Genomic DNA, 22,558 nt, shown 5'->3' with positions numbered 1-22,558 from the left:
TTCAACGTTCAATACGTTGTTCCCCTTTACAATGCGGTTCACTCTATCGCGGATTTTCATTTACGGCCAGCCACAATTTTTTTTTCAAATTTTCTTAAAATTATTTTAAACTTAGATCGGTCAAAAAATACTTTTTGAAAAATCAAGCTGTACTATTTAGATTTTATTTAACCAATATTTTGGCCAATATGTTGTACCTGACAAAACTTATTTAATGAATTTTAGTAAAAAAAAAAAATCTGGAAAAAAAAAGCAGAAAAAAGGTCTTCTACTTTGACACACAGAACATCACACACACAAAATGAGCGTTAATTTTTATGGTAAGTATACTTTACAACCCAAAAGGTGCTTTGCCGCGCTTCATAAAGAGAATAAAGACTCTTCAGCATGTGGAAACTTTAATAAATATATTTTGAGCATTTAAATTATTTATAAAGCAGCAAGTTTAAAAAAAACATTCATTCATTCATAGACATCTTGAGCAACTTTCGCAAACAGTTCCTTTTAAAGAACATCGAAATAGTATTTACACAGTAAACACATTTGAGTTGGCGACAAGCACGACGCGCCACATTATGTCCGCCCGCCGGCGCCCCGTCCTCCGCGGCCTCCTCTCCTCAGCCGACCTCTGACCGTTTTATTGTCCTGTCGCGGCAACCTTTTGTGGCGCTCCACTTTGATCCAGCCGCCGTCGCTGCTGGCCTTGGCCTCCTCGCTTTCCTCGTTGGGGTTTTCCGTCACCGACATGATACCGGGTATTACGCGCGGGCGGATCTGCGCGACGGCGCTGTAACTGTTGGATCGCGGCCTGGCCGGCTGCCGAGGGCTTTTGTTGCTTTTATTGGCACTTTGGCTCCCTCTTGTATTGCCCCTCCCTTCCCCGGCGGCGGCGGCGGCGCTGCAAAAAAAGCCCTGTTTTCGGTACTCGAACACGACGCCGGCGCTGAGGGGCCGCTCCCTCTCCGACACGCTCTCCGAGGTGGTGCTGCAGGGGCTGCTGCCCTTTGACCCCAGATAGAGCGGCGAGAGTTTGGCCGACAGGCCGGCGGTGGGCGAGGAGCTGCGAGAGTCGTTCCAAGCGCTGACGGCGGCGCGGACGGGCGAGCGGCGCGCCGCCGCCGCGTAGGACGACGCTTGGCTTTCGTGCGCCGACAGGAACTGAGGAAGCGTGCGGGCTTCTGAGCTGGTGAAGGCGGGGAGGGCGGCGCTGGGCTGCTGCGTTTTCTGCCGGACGATCTGACGAAGCCTCACGCTGCGCATCCATTTCGGATCGACGTCTGGAGCAAATGATACGCATTGTATGGTGAGCGGGAGCTAAACAGATGGCGGATTCTTGTTTGACATCTTACCAGACTTGGTCTTGCCCCTGGGGCTCAAGTCAAAGTGAACAGGTGTGGAGTCGATGACGAGCTCCACCGTTTTGATTGCGTCCTGACCACCGGTCTGACACCACGACATGGGACAGCTGTATCGGGTAGACTTTGGTAACCGGACGTTACTCTGTGTCGACACATTACGAGGCGCGGTTAAGATCAGAAGTCATCATCTGGGTGAAATTTCAGCTCCCCGTTGTCTTCTTTCCTTCTATTCCCCTTCTCTTTTGTTATTACTTGGGGCAATACACTTTCCGTCAATTTGGGTTACATTATAAATCATTACTTGGGTTGTAGCGGTATTTTGGCGACTCTATGGCGCTCCCATGGTCGAAATTATGAGAGCAAGCCACACCATAGAGATTCATAATGTTGAGTATCAAAGCAATAGCCCGGGTCAAGTCTTTAGTCTCTAATCGAAGGCTCTAAGTCAAGTCTCGAAAAAGCCACTTCAAGGGACAATGTGTAAGATTTAGACTGTTTTTCATTAAAAAGGGATAAATTATACATTTGGAAAACGTGCACATAAATGAGTTAACGACCGTCGTGTATTAAATATAATCGTAGGTCTATATCATGACATCATATGGGGGGTGGCACTTCTCTGGAGGCGGCCATGTTTGTTATAGCTAACCCTAACCTAACTTTTGTGGTTTTTCATTTAATAACCCAAAATATGAATTGCTATTGACAGTTTCGTTAAATGAACAACTCTAAAAGTTGCGTCAGTTCCTTTATGCTAAATATTGATGGAGTTCAACGCCGATGAAAACACAATAAAGTGAAAAGCCATGAGTTGGGCTTGACAGGTGTCGTCGTTCACCTTATAGCTGACTGTGTAGTCCACTTTGTGGTTTGCTTGTATCCCGACGATCCATTTGTCCATCACAAACGGCGGCTGCGTTCAAAGCGGAAATCGTTCGTTAGTGTGACGTACTTGTTTTGTAAGCGTGTTTATAAAACACACACACACACAAAAAAAACCTTGCTCATGCGCATGGGCTCCACATCCTGGCGATTGGGACTGAAAATGACATCCTTGATATAAGTTAGGGCCACCTCGTCTCCGTCAAGTTCCAGGAACATTTTCCACTTGCAGTCCTTAACAAGGAAATGGTTCATTGTAAGTCAAGGCAGGCGGCAATGATGCTTGATTGCAACCCTCAAAGAAAATAATTGCGCAGGCCACTTTTCCAGCTTGTGTAAATGAAGCAACAGTACAACCTAGAGGACGTTCTGTGGAAGTGCCTCAATAATGAATGGTACTCGGTAAAATTGGACCGCTTCACAAAGAGCAACAAAATTGTTTTGGGATTTTTTTTTTTACCCTGGCAGATTAGATTTGGTATGTTTATCATAAATAAAAACTTCTGAGGGGTTTAAGTAAAGACAAAAAAATGTCTTTAGAATATATTCTATTGTGTTTGTGGAATATAAATCAAGGAACAAACCCCACCCGTTTGAATCTAGCTGAGGGCAGCCATTTTGTCATTTGTTGTTGGCTAAAAATGACATCACAGTTGACCAGGGTTCACATGACCAATCACGGCTCAACTTGCAAATGTCACATGATTAAAGTCAGAAAACAGGCGAGCTGTAATTTGTCCTTACAGTCGCCCTGAGCAACTGTGATGTCATTTTCAGTTGATGAGAAATGGCAGTAGTGTAGCTTTAATGAGACCAAAAACCAATGTCCACTGCAGTGGACACAAACGAAGAAGCGGGCTCTCTGCAGCATGTAAGCTTTTTTACTTAAAAATACATGATATTAATGGCACTTTCCCGTTGTTCTAATTTGCAGTTGTGAGTTTGCGGTCGAAAAACTTCATGAAGAGGGCGACCACGGCAAGCACCGATACCTTGAAATACTACCAGCAAATAATAATATCGGCCTGATACCAATACCTGTTACTGTACTTGCCCATTCTGTACAGTACATCCAGGGAGAGAGGAAAAAAAGATGAGACTAATTACGTTTGAACTCATTCAGTGCCATTGACGGCTATTGACATCCCAGGTAGAGAAAAGAACGATATGAGAAAATGAAGCAGCCTTTGGGACCTGCTTGAATCACTTACAGTGCAACCGAATTTAATCTGTTCCGGAGTGCAGTTTGTATCTTGAATCATTCTTATAGTGAATCACATTTTACATGTAAATTGCCTAATTTGTTCCAAGCTGCGTGTGGGAATTTGCAGTTTTCAACCAGGATCTTTTGGAGCATGCGAGTTATCGCTCGTGTATTGAGTTTTTTTCATATTAAGGATTTGGTGGAATGTTTACTCTTAATGTGAGTATTTCATGAACAGAAGCGTTCGTATCTCAGGGTTGCGCTGTACTCCAGAGAGAGAGAGAGAAAAAAGAAGACTAAAGGCAGTACATTTGAACTCATTCAGCGCCATTGGCGGCTTTTAACGTCAAAGGAAATACATCCGAACTCTTTCAGTGCCATAGACGGCTTTTGACGCGAAAATCTATCCGGCAGATTGTTTTTCCGACTAATAGGACGCTCCAGTTGATTTCTTCGCCTATCAAAGCGTTTGCGCGCTTGTTTCCTCGGACCGCATTCTCGCTGGGGGGTCCAAACGCGAACAATACCGCAGCCCCTTTCCCGGCCGCGCTCTACACGCCGACGAAGCGGTAATGACTCCCCAAACGCCCGCCGCGGAGCCACAGGTCAGCGCTTAACCACACGGGGTTCGGGCTCCATTGTGCGCCGATCACAGGGAAGGACATCAGAGCGACGGTGCCGACGCGCTCGTCCGAGGAGCCTTCGCCCCCTCCCGCGGTCCGCTGGGGACGGGACCGGGGGGTCTCAAAAGGGACGGCGGCCGGTCGGCCGGCTCGGGAACACGGCGTCGGCCCCGGGACGGCGGCCCCGGGGCTCCCGCGTCGCCGCTCGTCTAATCACTCCGGCAGAAACAATGTGGCGTAATGACGCCTTGGACCCGAGTGCATATAATGACAACTCATACATAATTCAGCACCTTTCACTTGGCTGCACGGTGATATCCTCATTAGCAGGGAACCCTCAGTGGCTTGTCAGATGGTGGCCGCTCAATCGCAAGGCCCTCATTTTGTCTTTGAGAAGTGCAGCTGCTTCCATGACATCGCCAGCAAAGAGGGGCCAAGAGGAGGGGGGGGAGGGGGAGGGGGGGGATGCAGTGTGGGTTTGTTTTATTTTGTGCACGCACACAAGAAAAAAAAAAAAAAAAAAAAAGGAGAGAAAAAAAAAAAACTTCCAGTTTGTAAAAACAAGGCTGACACGGAACCTGACACCAGGCAGGGGAAAATAATTAGCTCTCATTTTCTCAGCCTCCTGTTTCCTTCTCCCCGCTGTGTTTTCGACCCACTAAACCACCACATGTCAGAAGAAATGGGAGGCAATTAGCGGGCTCGTTTCAGCCCCGCCAAACACACTGAAAGAGGACTATTTATGATGGGACAATGAACAGCTGAAAGATTAAATAACGTTTTCCTTTTAAAAAGAAAACGACTTCTGGCTAAATGGGCTATTTTTGATTAAATTCGAACGGCAAGTGAAGAGCCGGCCTTTTTTTATTTTTTTTTTTCCCCCGCCGCTCACAAAGGCCCGCCCGCCATTGAGTGGCGCTGGATGTGCTACACGGAGGAGAATGACATGTTTATTTGTCTGCTTTTATACCTGTATCGCCATGCCTCTAATGGTCAGCGGAACAGCTATCATTAGGGATCCTCGCGGCAAAAAAGCTTCCGCATATCAATGCTGGGACTGTCACAAAAACGTCCTCGTTGATCCAACGTCCAAACTCGACGGCCACTTTATTAGGTACCTCTACGTACAGTTCTGTCTTTTCCAATGTAATCGCGGGCAACTTTTGAGAAATTCCCTCGCTAACGTGAATAAATACCTCCGCTGACTGGAATAGACCACGGTGGGTTTCTACCGCAACAACGAGGCACTCTAAAGCAGCTGTTCCTGCCTTCAGTCGTTCTTTTATGCGCTTTTTCATTTTCACATGCGCTACAATCATTTATAACAGTGGGGTGCTCCGAAGAATGGCCAGTCGATTTGATCGCCCAATATTAGTTTTTTTTTAAACACATTACAACATCAAACTATGTCAATAACGGTTGTGAATTTAAAAAATATCATTACTGGAATTTTATTTTGCCAACTATCAGAATCAACATCGGCCTAAAAAAAAAATCACATCTTAATCTAAGCGGACTATCAGAGGGAAGATGCATTTTTTGGGTGCATACGTAGCTAGTTAGCTAGCTTGCCCATATTAGCTTTTTATAAACACATTACAGCATAAAACTATGGCAACGCCTGTTGTAAATGTTCAAGGATAAAAAATAATGATAATTACTAAATAATCAGACAATTCAATCAAAATTGAAAGGAAGTTCCAGCTATTAATCTAAGCGGGAATGCATTTTCTCTGACCTGAGTATACATAGCTAGCTAAGTAGTTAGCAAATCGCAAATGCACCGAAGCTAACAACAATAGGCTCTCAAGTTCCTATACAGTAGGGCAGTGATAACAGAAAAGAAAGAAAAAAAAAACTCCGCCATGTATCACATCAGTCCCCTTCAAGCAAGTATGGCTGCATGTTGTCTCACAAAATATGTTTCAGCAGCGTTTTTAAGACTGCTTAATTGCAACAAACAAAATGAAAAACGCTTTCAAATAAAAATTTTTTTTGTTTTGATGACCCATATACATGTTTACTTCTGAGCACTGGAGGTATACTTTTAGTCAAGTAAACAACTTGATTTTTAATTGGTCAATTCATCAGTTATTGGAATTTTATCCTGCCAACTATTGGAATCAACATTTTCTTAAAAAAATGCCTGGTCTTAATCTAAGCGGAAAATCAGAGGGGAAGATACATTTTCTGGGTGTATATCAAGCTAGCTAGCCAGCTAATGACAATAGCATTGAAGCTAACAGTGCGGGATTGGCGAGAAAAAACAAACAAAAACAACTTACAGTTTTTCCAGTGCCCGGCTTCCAGTGGTACCCAAAGACGAGTTCCAGATTAACACGTTTACTGCTTTCCACCTCATTTTCAAGCTCCTCCTAGAAAGAATTGTTGTAATTGTTTTATTTGTTTCGTAATGAACTTTTGTAACGAGGACCATCTAATAAACCTTAAATGGTCCTCATTGCCAACCAAATAAAACATTCACCAAATGTTTAGGTGCCTCAAGGATTAAATACATCGTGACAAGCGATTGCAAGTAACTTTTGCAAATAATTGACCTGGGTGTCATTTACAAATATCATAACCTGTGTATTTGCAAAATTTTCCAACAGAGCAGGGTGATAAGTGGCTCCATTTTGACAGCTTTTACCTTCAGCAGAGGCGGAAAGTGAACGAGTCCGAGGTAATCGTTGGTGAGCTTCTCAATTTCACTCTACCAAAGAGAAAATAGGACAACAATCACAAACAGCGGCACAGGCAAAGGCAAACTATGGCTCGGGGCTTTTTAATCCGCCAAACATGATCGGTCAGGAGGAGATTGATCATGTTAATATCCTGAAGGATAGCGGAACTAACAGTTGAAATCGTAATTCTTAGCATTAAAAAAAGATGTACAGTTGTACCTATACTTACGAACGTCTCTAGTTACGAAAAATTCAGCCTACAAAACTATTTTTCGGAAAAAAAATCTGATAAGTAGATTCTGTAGGCCTGTAAGCCTGTAATGTAATATGGCAACAAAACCTGCGATGTCTATTTGTTACAATTTTTACCATTTATTAATATGCCGGCTTGTCCAAAAACGAGACACGGAGGGAGTCCTTTGCATCGGTGTTTACTGTAGTCTTGCACGTTTCATCTTGAAACGTTTCATCCACACTTTCCGCCAACGGTTCACACCGTAGAATTAACAAACATGAAATCGGCATTAGCTAAGGTTAACTTTGTACGTATTCACATAAAACACATACAAACTACTTTGGGCTGTCCCGTCTGATGTGAAGTGTCACTTTGCATGACCGGAAAACTAAACTTATATAAACTAACATGCTCAAAATTAGCCCAAAAATAAATAGTATTGCTCCTGTGGACTAATGAATGATGCCTAGATCATTGGAAATGTAAAATAAAACGTACAAAAAAAACGCCTAAAAAGGTCTTGGCACTCAACACATTAGCACCATCTAAAGGCAAAGAAAGGAACTGCATTTATACTGTCAACTGCTGCGTTTAATGATTAATTGAAGGATTTTAGAAGTGTATTTTATTATTCTTTACTTGATGTACTTTGCATTCCATGAGCGTTATTCACTACTGTTATTAGAATATGTTTTTGTTACAGCGTTTGATGTACTTATTATTCATTTAAAGGGTTTAGAAGCATTTTTTTGGGGCTTGGAACGGATTATGCTATTTTTATATATAAAGCTGCTCTAATTATGAAGAATTCACGTTATGGAATGACTTCTGGAATGAATTAATTTCGTAAGTAGAGGCGGAACTGTATTTTGCTCATTGACTTTTCAATAAATAGTCATTTACATGGGACTTGACACACCGTTGTGCTTTTATTGATTTTCTTTTGAAATTAAAGCGTATGTTTTCTAGCTATCCCGCATTTCACTTCACACTTCAAGCGTCTGCTCCTCATTCGGCCCTTTTGTCAAATTTTACAAGCCACCGTGGCCCCTCGAATCAAAAAGTTTGCCCGCCCCTGACTTAGCGTCATCATTTAGCTTGGTCTTGCCTTCAGGTGCATGACGTGACCTTTGGACTTGATGCCCATGTCCCGCATGTCATTCTCCGACAGCAACAGGAGCCTTTTTCCCGTAATATGATTGTCTCGAAAGAGGTCGGCATACAGGTGCATGCCGTATGCGCTTCCCTCTAAGAGAGGAAACGAAAACATCAGCTCATACTTAGCATTTTTCTAAAAATGAGAAAAATAACAGTACAAACCTTCGCCAAATATTTGCTGCATCCAGAAATACTGTGTAGGCAAAATAGATAGGTTAGCTGTCAATCATGATGACGCCATTTTTATTGCGCAATAACGACACTGACCACATGCTCCTCTGTCCACGTGTAGATGTCCAACGTGGGCAGCAGCTGCATGGACGCAAAAACACGAGTTAGAACAATAGAAGTTAAGTCAAAATGCCAGACGGAAATAGAAACGTTATCAAAATGGAAAAGAGTCACTTTTTATTTCTTTTTTTTTGCCGCTGATGGTCTTTATCGAAATGAAATGTCCATCCGCCCGAGCCGACGGCATCCGTTTGAACGACAAATCATTTATCGCTCAATAAACGTAACCGCGCATAAACTCGACAGTCAAAATGAAGACTCCATCATTGTGACGGCCGGAAAGGCGCGTAATGACGAGAAACGGCGGCGTGGAAAATTGGGAGGAAAGATGACTAAGTGAGGGAGTCGGGATCTTTTCAGCGTCTCCTTCAGATTAAGAGCTGAATGCGGGTCTCCAGAAACAGTGGCTGCTGCCATACATTTCAGCGGCGCCTCGCAAAGACGCTCAGCCCCGCCGGCACTTCCCGCCTCCTCCATGCTGCGCTTTGCAAATAAGCACATTCAGTCTTATTTTGAACAAATGGAGCGCTTGCGTCCTTTTCTACAAAACTTGCGACTCGCTGTTGTGTGCAATCGACACAATTCGCTTTTATTTCCTCCTTAATGGTATGGCTCGAGCTCCATGTGCACGCTGGGTAATCAGACCCATGAAAGCTTTTAGTAAAGCAAGAAATAAGTTCAAAGTGGATGTAGCTTCACCTCAGCTTCTCGCGTCGTCTAATTTTACACTAAGAAACCATTTGGAATTCAACTCCCAATATTAAGTTGAAAAAGAACATTTCAGGGGAGTCTCAAATTGTTTACAGAGTTATGAAAAAAAAAACACATAGTAGAGCACTGCTACGAACGCCGGCAAAGCTGTCAAATTCAGTTGCATTTAACTTTTAAAGTACAATGCATTCACATTTAATTGTTTAGAACGATTTGTTAGAAAAAAAGGTTCAATTTTTACCTTTAAATGCAATAGCTACATTTAAATGACTCATCATTCAAAGAGTTATTCTTGGCTACTTCTATTTCCTACGTTTGAAATGCATAATGTTACAGTAGTTCAGAATAATTCAATAAATGGAAGTTTTGGATTCATGGTTTTTGAGAAACCCTTCAGGACTTTTGCAGTTATATTTTAATGTAGGTCAGGACGGTGGGAATTAAGACATATTTTTCCTATCAATCTATCAATCTATCTATCTATCTATCTACTAGTGAGCTAGCTAGCTAGCTACCTACGAATGTAGCTATCCATGCTATTTATCTATCTGGCTAGTAGTGAGCTGCTAGCTAGCTAGATATATAGCTATCCATGCTAGCTGTCTGTCTGTCTGTGTCTATCCATCTATCTATCTGCTGGTGCTAGCTAGCTAGCTATGTAGCTATGATGTTCTCTATCTATCTGGCTAGTAGTGAGCTGCTAGCTAGCTAGCTATGTAGCTATACATGCCAGCAGTCTGTCTGTCTATCTATCCATCTATCAATATGTAGCTAACTAAATAGATTTTGAAGCTAGCTAGCGAGCGTCTCTACGTCGCCGGCAAAGCTTCTCTTTCTACCTATTGGAATGTTTTGGATGCTCAGTGATAAGGTTCTTGCGTCTAAGCATTCAACTTCCGAATCCATGTTTGCGTTAATTTTTTTGTTCAGATTTGTAATATGTTATCGTGGAATACCGCATCATAAACTAAGCTAAGATAAGCTAACAACGATCACGCAAATGCAATCTTCCCTGCTGCAAGGTGACCAATGCCTGCGAATGTACAGCGTACAGTAGAAGCGCTATATTTGCTCAAACGCGCAGAAACATAATTATTAAAACAGCAAATGATTTTTGTCCTTATTATTAAGCACTTCCACAAGGGCTGGGGGACATTTGGGTAAGCGAGAGAGTGCCGCAACAACTGCACTCCGGCACATTCAGAACAAATTGGCCAATCTTAATGTCAGCAAAATGTCACTTGATCATAAAAGATTGGCCTTCCCCAAGGAGCCGGCGCTTGTGGCTTCTTTCTTCACAGCATGCCACATCAAGCATACAGTAAATGACTTCCATAATGTCCATAGGGTGAGAACTCAATGTAGAAATTTATTTCTCTGTCAAATGGCTCTTTTTCCTAAATGACAGACTAAACGCGTAAAACGCACGAGAGGCATGCAAAAATAGTGCTTTGCTGGCGTGTAATTACAGCTAATGAGTTACAAGTAATTAATCCAGACACAAGTTCTTCCACATCACCAATCTGGTATGAGTTGAAATTCCAGTTGATTGACGGATATGGCAGCGCTGTATAGCTTAGAACTCCGGTTAAAAAAAAAAAAAAAAGAGACACACAATAATGGCATACATAAAACATCTTGGAAAATGTTCAGCCATAAAAATTGCTACTCTTAAACTATTAGCGTTAAGAAAAAAAAATACTATTTAAATTGATTCTCAAGTACCATTCCCAATCAAGTAGAAATGCATGCCATTGGTTGCCATGGCAACCTCAAATCAGCCGTTTATTATCATCATCATCATCATCATCATCAGCGGTTATTACTGGTGATCAAGCCTGGACGCCTCTCTTGTTTTGTATTTTTGACTTCCATCGTGTATAGTCAAAAGTTTGAAAACAGTCTCCAATAGGTCAAGATTTTAACGCTATTAAAGCGATAGTCCACATTTAGCAATTTCCTGCCAAAACAAGTTACGTTATCACATTTCATCAAGTGACTTTCACTAGCTGAGCCATGAACGCAATGTCATTTTCCGTGGACGGCAACGTGCTTTTCGAAGTATGGATTCAGCGGCGGAGAGGAGGCGCCGCTGAGGCCACTTCACAGCAAGGTTGCGGCGAGGTGAAGAAGAGCTGTGGAGCAACTCACCGGGCTGTTGGACTGTTGGATGAGTTTGCGCTCCCACATCTTCAGCCGGCGCTCCCTCTCCTTCAGTTCCTGCTCTTTGCTACTCAGGTCCCTCTCGAGCTTCTTCAATCTGTCCAGGGTGGCTTCGATTTCAACTCTGCGACGCCACAAAAAAAAAAAAAAAGAAAGGCTCAATAATACTCAGAAAGGTGAAACGTGTCATATTTCTGGTTGGTTGCTTTGGTAGTTAACTCATTCACTGCCATTGACGGCTATACACGTCAAAGACATTAGGTCAAACGGATGAGCAAGTCAAACCCCAGTTTAAGCAGCAATATCTACGTTTTTATCTCCGGGACGGCCATTTTGTCACTTGCTGTCGGATGAAAACGGCATCAAAGAGCTCCTGTCATGACCATCACGGTTCAGTTCAGAAAACAGGTGCGCCTCCATTACCTGAGCCCCACGATGTCATTTCCGGGTGTCTGCAAGTGGCAAAATGGCTGCCCCGAGACAGATGAAAAAATGTGAATTTTCCTGCTTAAAACCAAGCTAACCAAGTGTTTTTAAGCACGCAAACAACATCAGCCATGCGGTCACAAGGTGGTGCACCAACATGAGCAATGAAGACGCATGTCAAGACGGTCTTTGCATAAGTGTTATTTTTCTTCTGAAGTTCCTTTTCCACTGCAATAATTGAACGGCATTTTTGCTATTCATTTTACCGGAGAAAATGATCCCAAATACTCTCACCTTTCCGTCTATCGCCCGAGAGACCGTTTGGTTCAATCGACTGACCGTGTCAAAGTGTCCTTGAGCAAGACACTGAACCCCCAGTTGCTTGTGATTCTGCGACCTCAATAGGTAGATGAGTCATCCGTGTGAAGTGCTTTTCTCTCTCAGCTACACCAAGCGCTACTTCATGAGATAACCACAGTTTTTTGGGGGGAGTTTTGCACCCTTGCCGCCATTGTAACACCGTACATTGGCAAGAAAGGTCTGTGTTGAAACAAACAGGGCTGTGGTTGATGTTTTTAGTCAACCCGTCTTTGAAGATGACTTACCCTACTTGGTCGACTTCCCCCCCCCTCCAGACCTAATTCGTACATAAGTATGGGACGTTACAAAGTAATATCTGCAGAATTTTACACAAAAAGTTTTCCCTGCTACCGATTCCTTGACCTTTGAATGCGTTTAGGTTCGACGGCGTTCCAAACTTTAAACTCGCGCTCGGCAAACACCTCCCGGGCCAGCTGGCATCCAGCGCGTTCGGATCGGGCGCGCGCGACCTGCGGGGCTAGGTCACCTGCCACGGCGCCAGCGCAAGTTTGCGAAGCCCAAGAAGTCGCGCGGCGCCATCCCCGCCGAGGGGCTGCGGCAGAATAAAGTGGCAGCTGAGACTCAGGCTGTGTTGAACATCAACTGAACCTCCAGCTGCTCACACAGCCCAATTAAACACTTCTACTTGAAAAAGATGGTGATTATTTTTAGGGCCTTATGGGTAAAGAGAGGAAATATATCCAGATGGAGGATTTGTTGGAGGTTTTTATGCCTTTCTGTCAAGTCATTAAAGATCTATATGAACCATCTCCACTTCTTTTTTTGTATTTCCCGACCCCCGTCAGCCACATTTCCATGTCATTCTTTGCAATTTCCTTTAGGCTGAGTGCACATTTGAGTTCTCAATACATTTAGTTGGCCTGCAGAATGCCTCATTACGTTACCTCCATTCAGACTTGTTGTGCAGGAAAGAGTTGCACTGTTGGGGAAGTTGGCTGTCGTTCGCCATGGCCTCCAAAGTCGACAGGATCTGCTTGAAAGTTGGCCTGCCCTGAATCGAGGGAGCGGGTTTAGCCGCCAAGCCGCGCGGCTGAGGCGCCTGCGCCGCCTGCGCCGCCTGCGCCGCCTGCGCCGCCTGCGCCGCCTGCGCCGCCTGCGCCGCCTGCGCCGCCTGCGCCGCCTGCGCCGCTCACTTTGGGGTCCGTCATCCAGCAGTCCCGCATCAGCTCGGCGAAGCTGGCGGGACAGCCGCTGGGGACGGTCAGCCGCTGAAACGCAAAAAACACGCACGGACTTCCGTTGACAGCGATTTGACTACGGTTATTAAGGAGCTGCATTAACAAGCTAGGACCGGATCCATTTAGAAAAATAGCAGTCTGCAATATTGTAATCCCCGAAAGCCACACAGGAGGACAGATTTATTACTGTGCAGTTTTTTGGATCATTTTTGGGTCATTCTCGCGTTATTTTGGCAAAGGGATAGCACACTCCCGGGAGCCTGATAACTAAGTAGTCAAGCCGTGTTGAACTTTGGGTGAAATTTCAGCTCCTCGGTGTCTTCTTTCAATGCGTTCCCTTTCATGTAAAGATCGTTGTTCAGGATTGAACGAAATAGCGCACAAAGGTTAATAATACTCATTTTTTTTCATATTTAATGGAATTTCCTTCAAAAGGCTAAGATTTTACAGTATTTAAATAGTTTTGTTTGCTATAAAAAAGATATCAGTGCGCAATAACTCAAGTAGACATTTATCCAAGTTTATTCCCTCTTTTTCGTTATTATTTGAGGGAATACATTTTCCGTCTCTTTGATTGACATTATAAAGTAGAGCTTTCCAAACTTTGACCCGGGGGACGAGTCTCATTTAAGAGTCCAAGTCCTGAGTCCCCATCTCTGGTTAAAGAGATTTCTTCAGCCACATTCAGCAGTAAAGAGTTAACATGATGTCAATAATTTGATAACTAAAAATGTGATTTCTTTATTTGTTGATAATTATTAACAGCAATTTATTAATTACATTATTAATTTCAGGTCTCCAGATCTTTTTTTTGATGTTTTCCCTTTGATGTGAAATTCCTTTGATGTAAAGATGAAAAAAAAATTGGACAAAATACTGCGCGAGGGCTCAACGGAATGCAAAGAACGTCCATATTTTGTGCTTCAATTCTGTGGATATTGTGCCGTCAGTTCTGGTGTGCAATATATTGAAGGGGGGTCACAAAATACCTCCTCCTTTTCCACTACCAGCCAAGCCACTTGTAAGCCTTCCAGCCCTTTAAACGGAACCTCACGCGTCAGCATTTCCCAAAGCACCTGGAACACAAACCGGGTTCAAATATTGACAAAAGTGGTTTTAAAACACTTTGAAACTGAAACATCTGATTGTGGTGATTGATGTCATGCATTCCATGCAATCAATGTAAAACATAGCTTGTTTGAAACTAGATGAAGCAATAACTGAAAAAATTGTGGAGGAATTCCGGAAACTGAAAAGTTATGGAAGCACGTGAAATAAAACAGAGTGCTTTGGAATCATGGAGTGGAATAAAATTGAATTCAATGGAATGATATTGAACAGACAGTGTAAAATTATAAAATATCTTGATTTTCTTTTGCTCTCAAGTACAAATTTAGGGAAACTGTTGTTGGAATAAGTTGAATTGCTTTTATTTGAAACAGTTGAAACAGTAAAAAAAAAAAATGTAGATGAATGATTAATTAATGGGTATTTTTTGGGTTGAAAATGTTGATTTGTGCGAAAACTGTGAGGGTTAGGAATGAGAAAAATAACACCCCGGAAGGCATGAATTTTTTGAAATCAGAACGGTTTCAATCGGTCAAGATGTGTTAAAGATATTGAATAGCAAGATATGATTGGAAAATGATCATAATAATAATCAAATTAAAGGTAGAATAATGCGTGTGTTTGAATAAACTTGTGTTAGGGTCTCCTTGTGAAAACCAACTGCCCCATAATAAGTTAGTTTCCACTCAAAAGCACAAATTGACTCATGGTCACGTGACTTCCCCAACTGTGGTTGCGGCAGCCGGGATAAGGCGTGGCCACGACTCCACTTTTCCCAATCGAAGGTTTCGAAACATCCAACTTTCTTTAGGCGTTTTAAAATTGAGACGGCGCACACATTTCATTCGTTTGCCTCTCACCACAGCGTAAGAGAAGGTGTCACAGGTCTCAGACACGGGCAGGCTCTGGATCACCTCGGGCGCCATCCACGGAAAAGTGCCCACCAAAGACATGTGTGTCGTGTGGGTCAGAAACTTGGAGGCCCCAAAATCACAAATCTGAAAAAAGTCACAGGCTTTAATTTGATTAAGTAGCAGAAGTAACAACAGAATGACTTGTTTTTTCTTTGTTATTTGGTCCGATGTTTATCGCACGTATAATATATGTACCATAAAACTTGCTCAACAACACAATAAAGTTCCAAAAAGGAAATATTTAGGTCGCCTTGTGTGTAAATGTCGTGCATAAAATTACGTGTGCGAGACCTACCTTGAGGACTTTATCTGCTGTTATAACAACTGAAAAACAAATCATACTTTTTCTTGATAAAAATGACAAAGTAATAGAAACCAATATACTGTACAGTCACCAGACGTAACATTAGGTACATTTTGCTTGCCCATGCAGGAAAAAAGAAAAAAATGAGTTTTCACAAGTGTAATCAGACGCAATCAGGTGGGGCTCCAAAAAATCGCAAGTTTCATGTCAAGCGAGTTTCGAGTCAAATCTTTTCACTTTTAATATAGACTTTGTCAAATTACAAGAAGTAGAAGTTGCGGTAGAAGACGAGAAAGAACAAGAAGTTGAAGTAGAGAAATAAGTAAAAGTAAAAGTAGATGAAATAGAAGATCAAGAAGTTGAAGTATTAGAAGTATAACAAGTCAAAGCAGAAGTCAGAGCTGGAGTAGTAAAAGAAATCTATGAAGTAGATGTGATACACAGGCAAGTAGTAGCCAGTAGAAGAAATAGAAGTTGAAGTAGAAGACATTAAAGAAGCAGAAGTAGATGTGATAGAAGTACAAGTAGAAGATGAAGAAATAGAAGTTGAAGTAGAATAAGTAAAGGTGGAAACGGGAGAAGAAATGGTAAAGTGGTAATGGTAAAGTAAATGTAGAAGAAGCAGAAGATGTGACAGAGATAGAAATAGTAGAAGAAGACGAAGTTGAGGTAGAAGACGTAGAAGAAGCAGAAGTAGATGTACAGAAGTAGAAGTAGGCATAGATTAAGTACGTAGAAGATGAAGAACTAACAGAAGTAAAAGTATGAGTATTAGAAGAAGAAATAGAAGTCAAAGTAGAAAAAGTATAGGTGGAAACGGGAGAAGAAATCAAAGTAGAACAAGCAGAAGATGTGACAGAGAAAAAGTAGAAGATAAAGAAGTTAGAAGAAGCAGAAGTAGATGTATAGAAGTAGGCATAGATAAAGTACGTAGAAGATGAAGACCTAACAGAAGTAAAAGTATGAGTAGAAGAAGAAGAATTTGAAGCCAAAGCAGAAAAAGTATACTGTAGGTGGAAACGGGAGAGAGAAGAAATCGAAGTAGAACAAGCAGAAGATGTGATAGAGATAAAGTAGACGAAAGAGAAGTTGGAAGAAGCAGAAGTAGATGAAGTACGTAGAAGATAAAGATGAAGAATTCATCATGTAAATCAGAATGTTACTACTGGATCAAACGGGATGGTGCAGGTGTACCTAACGTTTTGTCTGCTGCGTATACTTCATATTCCAGACTTGAAAAATGTTCTCGTTACCATTTCTTGACTTCAAGTCCCTGTGGATCACCTTGACAGGGGCCTCGGAGTGTAAATAGTGTATTCCTGAAGTGAAAAATAAAGTCAGCGTGAGATTAGTTTGAATAATTATAATACAACTATTTTGTTTACGGTACCGACTTGACCGTAAGCTAACAAAGACTGTGATCCTAAGCCTTCGGAAAAAACCGTGTCTGAGAGACACTTTATTCATTTGTGTCCACTGACGTGTCCGTCGTCTGAGCAAGATACACAAGCCGATTTCATCCCAGCCAAACGCACGAGACATCACTGGAAAGCTACGCCCCTGGGTATAGCGTAAGCTAGCGCAAGCTAATCGTTAACTTGGTTTATTTTACCTCTGGCGATCTCTGTGGACCATGTCATAATGTGGCCCATGTCCATTTCTTCACTCTCCTCGCATGAGAGGTATTCATACAGCGATCCGCCACTGGCGTATTCTAGGGCAGGAAACAGGAAAACACGGAAATAAACACTCCGAGAAAAGCAACTACATGAATAACACTGTTGGAAGAACGTTTTTTTTTTGCTAGTAGATAGGAGATAATTCAGACCTGATATCATGTGATATGTGATTTACTATTAATATACATAATATGTCATTCTTGGATTTGTATTTTGAAAATGAAAAATTGTGTCTAACTGATTATAAAGTCCATTTGAGAGCAGCTACCGTGGCCATTTTGTTTTGGTTTACAGCCAAATTTTGAGATAAACGTGCGAATTGTTATAGTTGCCTCAAATGATTAGCATTCTCGCTTTGATGCCGAGTTACGTCACTTCACACGTTTTTTCTTAACTTCTTGTGACCGGCTGAGTGACCTTTGACCTAGATTCAAACGTGATTCGTCAGACACCAGAGAAGCGAAACGCCGCGAGCAAGTCAACGCCTGTCGGCGACTGCACTTCGCACTTTAATATTGTTGCGTCCACATTCCACAGATAATACGACGGGGACGTTAGCGGTCGCTAACTTGTGAACTGATTTTCTCATCTCAGGCATTACATCAAAAGCACCTTTGCCCCTCCTGTTAAATCATATTTTTTTTTCGTTATATGTGGCGGCTGAGGGGCCGTAATAAAATTGTATGCATGTATACCGAAGCGCTATGTCAACACAGGAAATTACGAAGGATAATCAATAAACATTTTGCTATGATTCACCCTTGAATAAACAGACGCCCTACAGCTACTTTACAACTAATCCATTTCTCTTCCTAAGATGGAAACCACAGCGTCTTTCTTACTTGATGTTGCATTATTGTAGAAATATTGCATTTTATTCATCGGAGCCTTTCTGGATACTCGAGAACACTTTACAAAAAGACAAGAAATGAGTGCATTCACAATCCACTACTCCTTTTCAGAACCAAAAAAAATCATGTTCTTTCCATATGAATATTTACGCCACGAAGAACAAAACACTCAAGTCGGTGCAAGTGTGACCGAAATATTACATACCGGTGACGATTCCATAGTTGGGAGCCTCAACGATGGCGCCATAAAACTGGATGATGTTGCGATGGCTGAGGACGCTGAGAATTTCCGCCTGGATGGAACACACAATTTCCAACTGAGACGTTTCGCTGCCAAAATTTCAGACCCCTGAATCAAATTTTTAATACCCTGCACATAATTATTACCGTATTTTCCGCACTATAAGGCGCACCTAAAAGCCTTAATTTAAAAAAAAAAAAAAAGGCTGATGGTGCGTCTTATAATCAGGTGCGCCTTATATATGGATCAATATTGAGATTCGTAGATAGGGAATAAGTAAGCTTGACCTGTTTTGTGTGTTTACAGTTGAACAAGGTTGCTCATATTGACATTGAGTTATGATGCTATTGAGAGTTTACAGTTATTATTTGAGTTATTATTGTTATTACTTTGAGTATTACTATATTGAAAAAGTCCTAAAATATGTCATTTATTGAGGGTGCACCTTATATATGGAAAAAGTTTGAAAGTATGCCATTAGTTGAGTGTGCACCTTAAAATCCGGTGCGGCTTATAGTGTGGAAAATACGGTACTTTAATTCTTTGTTTTGATTGACGCTATATGAGATGTTAATTATTGTGGATGTGGCATTATAGAAATGTATAAATGAATACCTTTTTGGCAGTGTGAGATATAAGACAAAACATAGGGTATTAATAGTTCTATACTAGCAAAAAAAGCAGAATGAACGGAAATTTGACAAAAGCACATAACTAGCAAAAAAAACAACACTATAATTAAGCAAACAACTGATTCTCCGCTTAAAAGACGCCATTTTTTATTTGACCGCTATCGATCCCTACTCAAAATATGCTGTCAGAGATTTTTTTTTGTGTGTGTGATTAAGACAATGGCACCCAAAACTACGCCAAAGAGGATTTGCCAATAATGTTTCTTTTGCAACAGCATCCTGGAGGGGGAGTATAATGACCAAGAATGATGTGTGCGCAAGTCCCCACATCCCACTAAATGGGCTGGCAATTAAAATGATTACTATAGTGACAATTAAAAAGTACAAAGTCTACATGGAAAGCCCCCCCCCCCCCCGGGCAATTACGACTCCCACCTCGTTCTCAATCTTCAGCAGCTTTTTCACCGCCACCTCTTTGTCCTGGGAGATCCATCTGGCCCGGTACACGCTCCCGAAGCTGCCGCCGCCGCAGTTCTCGAAGAAGTGGATGTCATCGAACTTGATTTTCACAAAGGAGCCGCTATGAGACGACATCTCATTCTGACACTTGGCGCTGACACCGCTTCTGGCAAAGAAAAAAAAAAAAAAAAAAAAGGCGGAAGGTGGAATTACGGTGTCTGTTGGTCCATTTACTGTTGTTTTGTCATGGAAATGAAGTAATGGCTTCGGCGCATACGAAAAAGAAATGGTGCGTTACGGTACACGCTGTACTCCGTTCTTTGCTTGTTGTGCTGGAACAAATATTGCTTTGAAGGCATCTTGATGCCATGAAACTATGTGGATGTAATGCGAGGAGCTTCATTCAAGTTCATAAACGGTCAATATCATTTGCTTTGCCCAGTACAGCGCTCCTAAATTACATTTTGCTAAGAGAGAACCTTTTGTGCCCTCCCAAACACCATGTTGACTATCAATAAGATTATTATCCACAAAAAAAATGTATTATATCCTTTTTAACTCATTCAGTGCCTGGACAAGAATTCTTGTCTTTTAAAATAGCCATAACAATAATAAATCATAAAGTTCTGGCCAAATATATTTTACTATGGAGAGGAGTTGACACCCTTGACTAATGCTTACCTAATATAAGCCAACTGACCACTGTAGTGCTAACTGTGACCATTGGAGGGCAGTGTTTCCACACGTACAATACAGCTATTACCTACATCAATTCTAACTTAAGAATGGAAGTCATCTTCATATGGCGGCATCCATATTTACACAGACATGGCACATAATATTTTGTCGGCCCTCCACAGGTTTCCTTTACCAATAACGCTTGGCACTAAAAGAGTTAAGTAGCTCAAATCAAAACGCTATTGCTAACGCTAGCTATCGAAAATTCATGTGGTATCGATAAAGATAAGCTCGATAGTTCGCAGTTCCACGCTGACACTCGGCCACGTAACAAATGCAAAAGTATTAAATCGTTCATCGTACACACAGCCACTGTGAACATGCAGTCGTCAGCAAGTGGAGAAAAATCATTTCATCGAATGAACTCCAGTCAAAATATTAGCTATTTACTGCTGAAAATAGCTAAAGGAGCTAACATTTCACATCGTATCAAAACAAAACAAACGGACTGATGGAAAATTGTCTGAAAGAACAGCAGAAAATGATGATTATATCCTTTTGTTTATGTCGATAAAAACCAAGGTTTTATTTTTGTTGTTTTTTTTTTTTTAACCAAAGAAATAATTCTGTCATTAAAGCAAAGTATAGCTTTGGTATTGTTCCTCGCTTTCCTAATTTGATGCTGAGCCATTTGGGCTTTTAAAAGGCTTGTTACCTTGTTCTTCATTGGGATTGCTGTCCACGGATGGATTTGCCTCAATTGTCGCAGAGGGGAGCCATTGCTTTGCCACCATTAACGTGTATTCATGCTACACTCAGCTGCCCGGCGGGTCGGCCCACTGTATTGTGGGCCCACTCGGGCGGGGTCACGCGGGAACGGTGACATAGCGCCACTCGTTCCCCTGAAGCGTGACGGCAATACTGAAGTCACGACGCGCCACAGGGTACGTTATTAGGTACCTGCGTAGTCGGAGTCGGCAGATGTAAATGACTGGATAACGTCGTACTGATAGGAATTTAGCTTATTTATGTCAGTTACGAACAGGAAATGGAGGACACGTGTAGGAGAACTGGATTTGGCGGTTGATGACTTTTGTTTTCTGCTGACTCATCTGACCCACATTTAAAGGAGAGGTCATCTGCAAATGTTCTTTACCATCATAAAATTCTACAGACTCCCCCAGTGTCAACATTCTGATTAATACTGTGTTTGTGGAATATGAATTAACAAGAAAATCCATCTGAAGGGGGCGGCCATTTTGCCACCTGCTGTTGATATCACAGTTGCGAACACAGCGCCTCACTTGTTTTTTTAGTTTAGTAGTGATAAACTTATAGCAGGTTACGTTTTTTTCACGTTACGAAGTGGAATACTAAGTTTTTTTCCGTCCCCTCTTTACCGCATTTTTTTGCTTTACGGCATCAACAACAATTACAAAATTCAAACTCGACGCTAAGTGCGTGTGTGCGAATGACTGCGAGTCACACGCTGGTCTGCTATTGGTCTGTGTCAAGATGTCCCTAAGATGCTGGTCTGCTATTGGTCAGCGTCACTAAGAGTGCTTACAATAGCATATTTATTGTGCATTTCTGCGCTTAATTCAAACTTTACTTGGTTAGCCATGGGTCACAAGATTGCTAGTGATGCTAAAGGGAGAAGAAGATTAGTATGGAAATGATCCCAACCCGGAAGAGATTCATTTCGTATGGCGGGGGTCAACTTTACAAAGCTGTCTTTTTATTATTATTATTATTATTATTATTATTATTATTATTATTATGTGTGGTGCTTTTTGAAAATAGTAATTTGTGATAGATAGATAGATAGATAGATAGATAGATAGATAGATAGATAGATAGATAGATAGATAGATAGATAGATAGATAGATAGATAGATAGAGGCTTTGAATGCATAATCTATTCAATACTTTTAACATTAAACATCACAGTGCAACAAGTACATGCATATGAAATTGTGTACAAGAGTATTAGTAATAGTAGTAGTTGTTGGTGGGGTATTAGTATCTATAGTCAAAACAAAAGAGAAACATGACCCGTGTGTAACTTTATAGCAAAGCGGGCTTTGATTGAGAGTTGAAAGTTTTCAAACTACAGTACACGAGGATGCCTTCCCACGCAAAAAAACAAACAAACAAAGCAAAAGCGTACACAAATATTCACTCTTCATACGTACCGTATTCATGAACTTTTTAGGGAGAGGGCGTGAAGCGGCTCGCCGTTGTAGTAGTACAAACTGCATGTGAAGAAGCAGCCAAAGTGTTCCCGGAAATCGGGTGAGATTGGCCTTTTTATTTTTTTTCTTGTTTCACGAGCTCTACGAACTGTAGTTCGACTGGTTACGCAACTTCTTGGTTTGACTTGAAGGACTGGGAGGACCCAATTGGAATAACAACAGCGCTCTCTAGTGGCCGGAAAC

General features: G+C 41.8%; 1 protein-coding gene across 1 annotated transcript; it reads right to left on the bottom strand.

The window, feature by feature from the left end:
* Positions 1-381: 381 nt before the first annotated feature.
* Positions 382-22,558, bottom strand: map3k20a (mitogen-activated protein kinase kinase kinase 20a). The gene is made up of 20 exons (XM_088414936.1): positions 22,316-22,558; positions 19,419-19,608; positions 18,316-18,403; positions 17,193-17,294; positions 16,834-16,899; positions 15,572-15,600; positions 15,223-15,360; positions 14,284-14,370; positions 13,250-13,324; positions 13,001-13,107; positions 11,298-11,433; positions 8,412-8,456; positions 8,307-8,337; positions 8,095-8,234; positions 6,718-6,780; positions 6,353-6,442; positions 2,358-2,474; positions 2,197-2,271; positions 1,350-1,500; positions 382-1,277 (listed from the first exon to the last, which is right to left on the bottom strand). The coding sequence occupies exons 2-20, from the start codon at positions 19,575-19,577 to the stop codon at positions 574-576; spliced, it is 2,403 nt and encodes an 800-aa protein (XP_088271062.1). The 5' UTR covers positions 19,578-19,608; positions 22,316-22,558; the 3' UTR covers positions 382-573.

The sequence above is a fragment of the Hippichthys cyanospilos genome, chromosome 5, assembly GCF_059441005.1.
Source record: "Hippichthys cyanospilos isolate Australia breed blue-spotted pipefish chromosome 5, RoL_Hcya_1.0, whole genome shotgun sequence".
Taxonomy (NCBI): Eukaryota; Metazoa; Chordata; class Actinopteri; order Syngnathiformes; family Syngnathidae; genus Hippichthys; species Hippichthys cyanospilos.
This window is presented reverse-complemented; position numbering and strand designations above follow the sequence as displayed.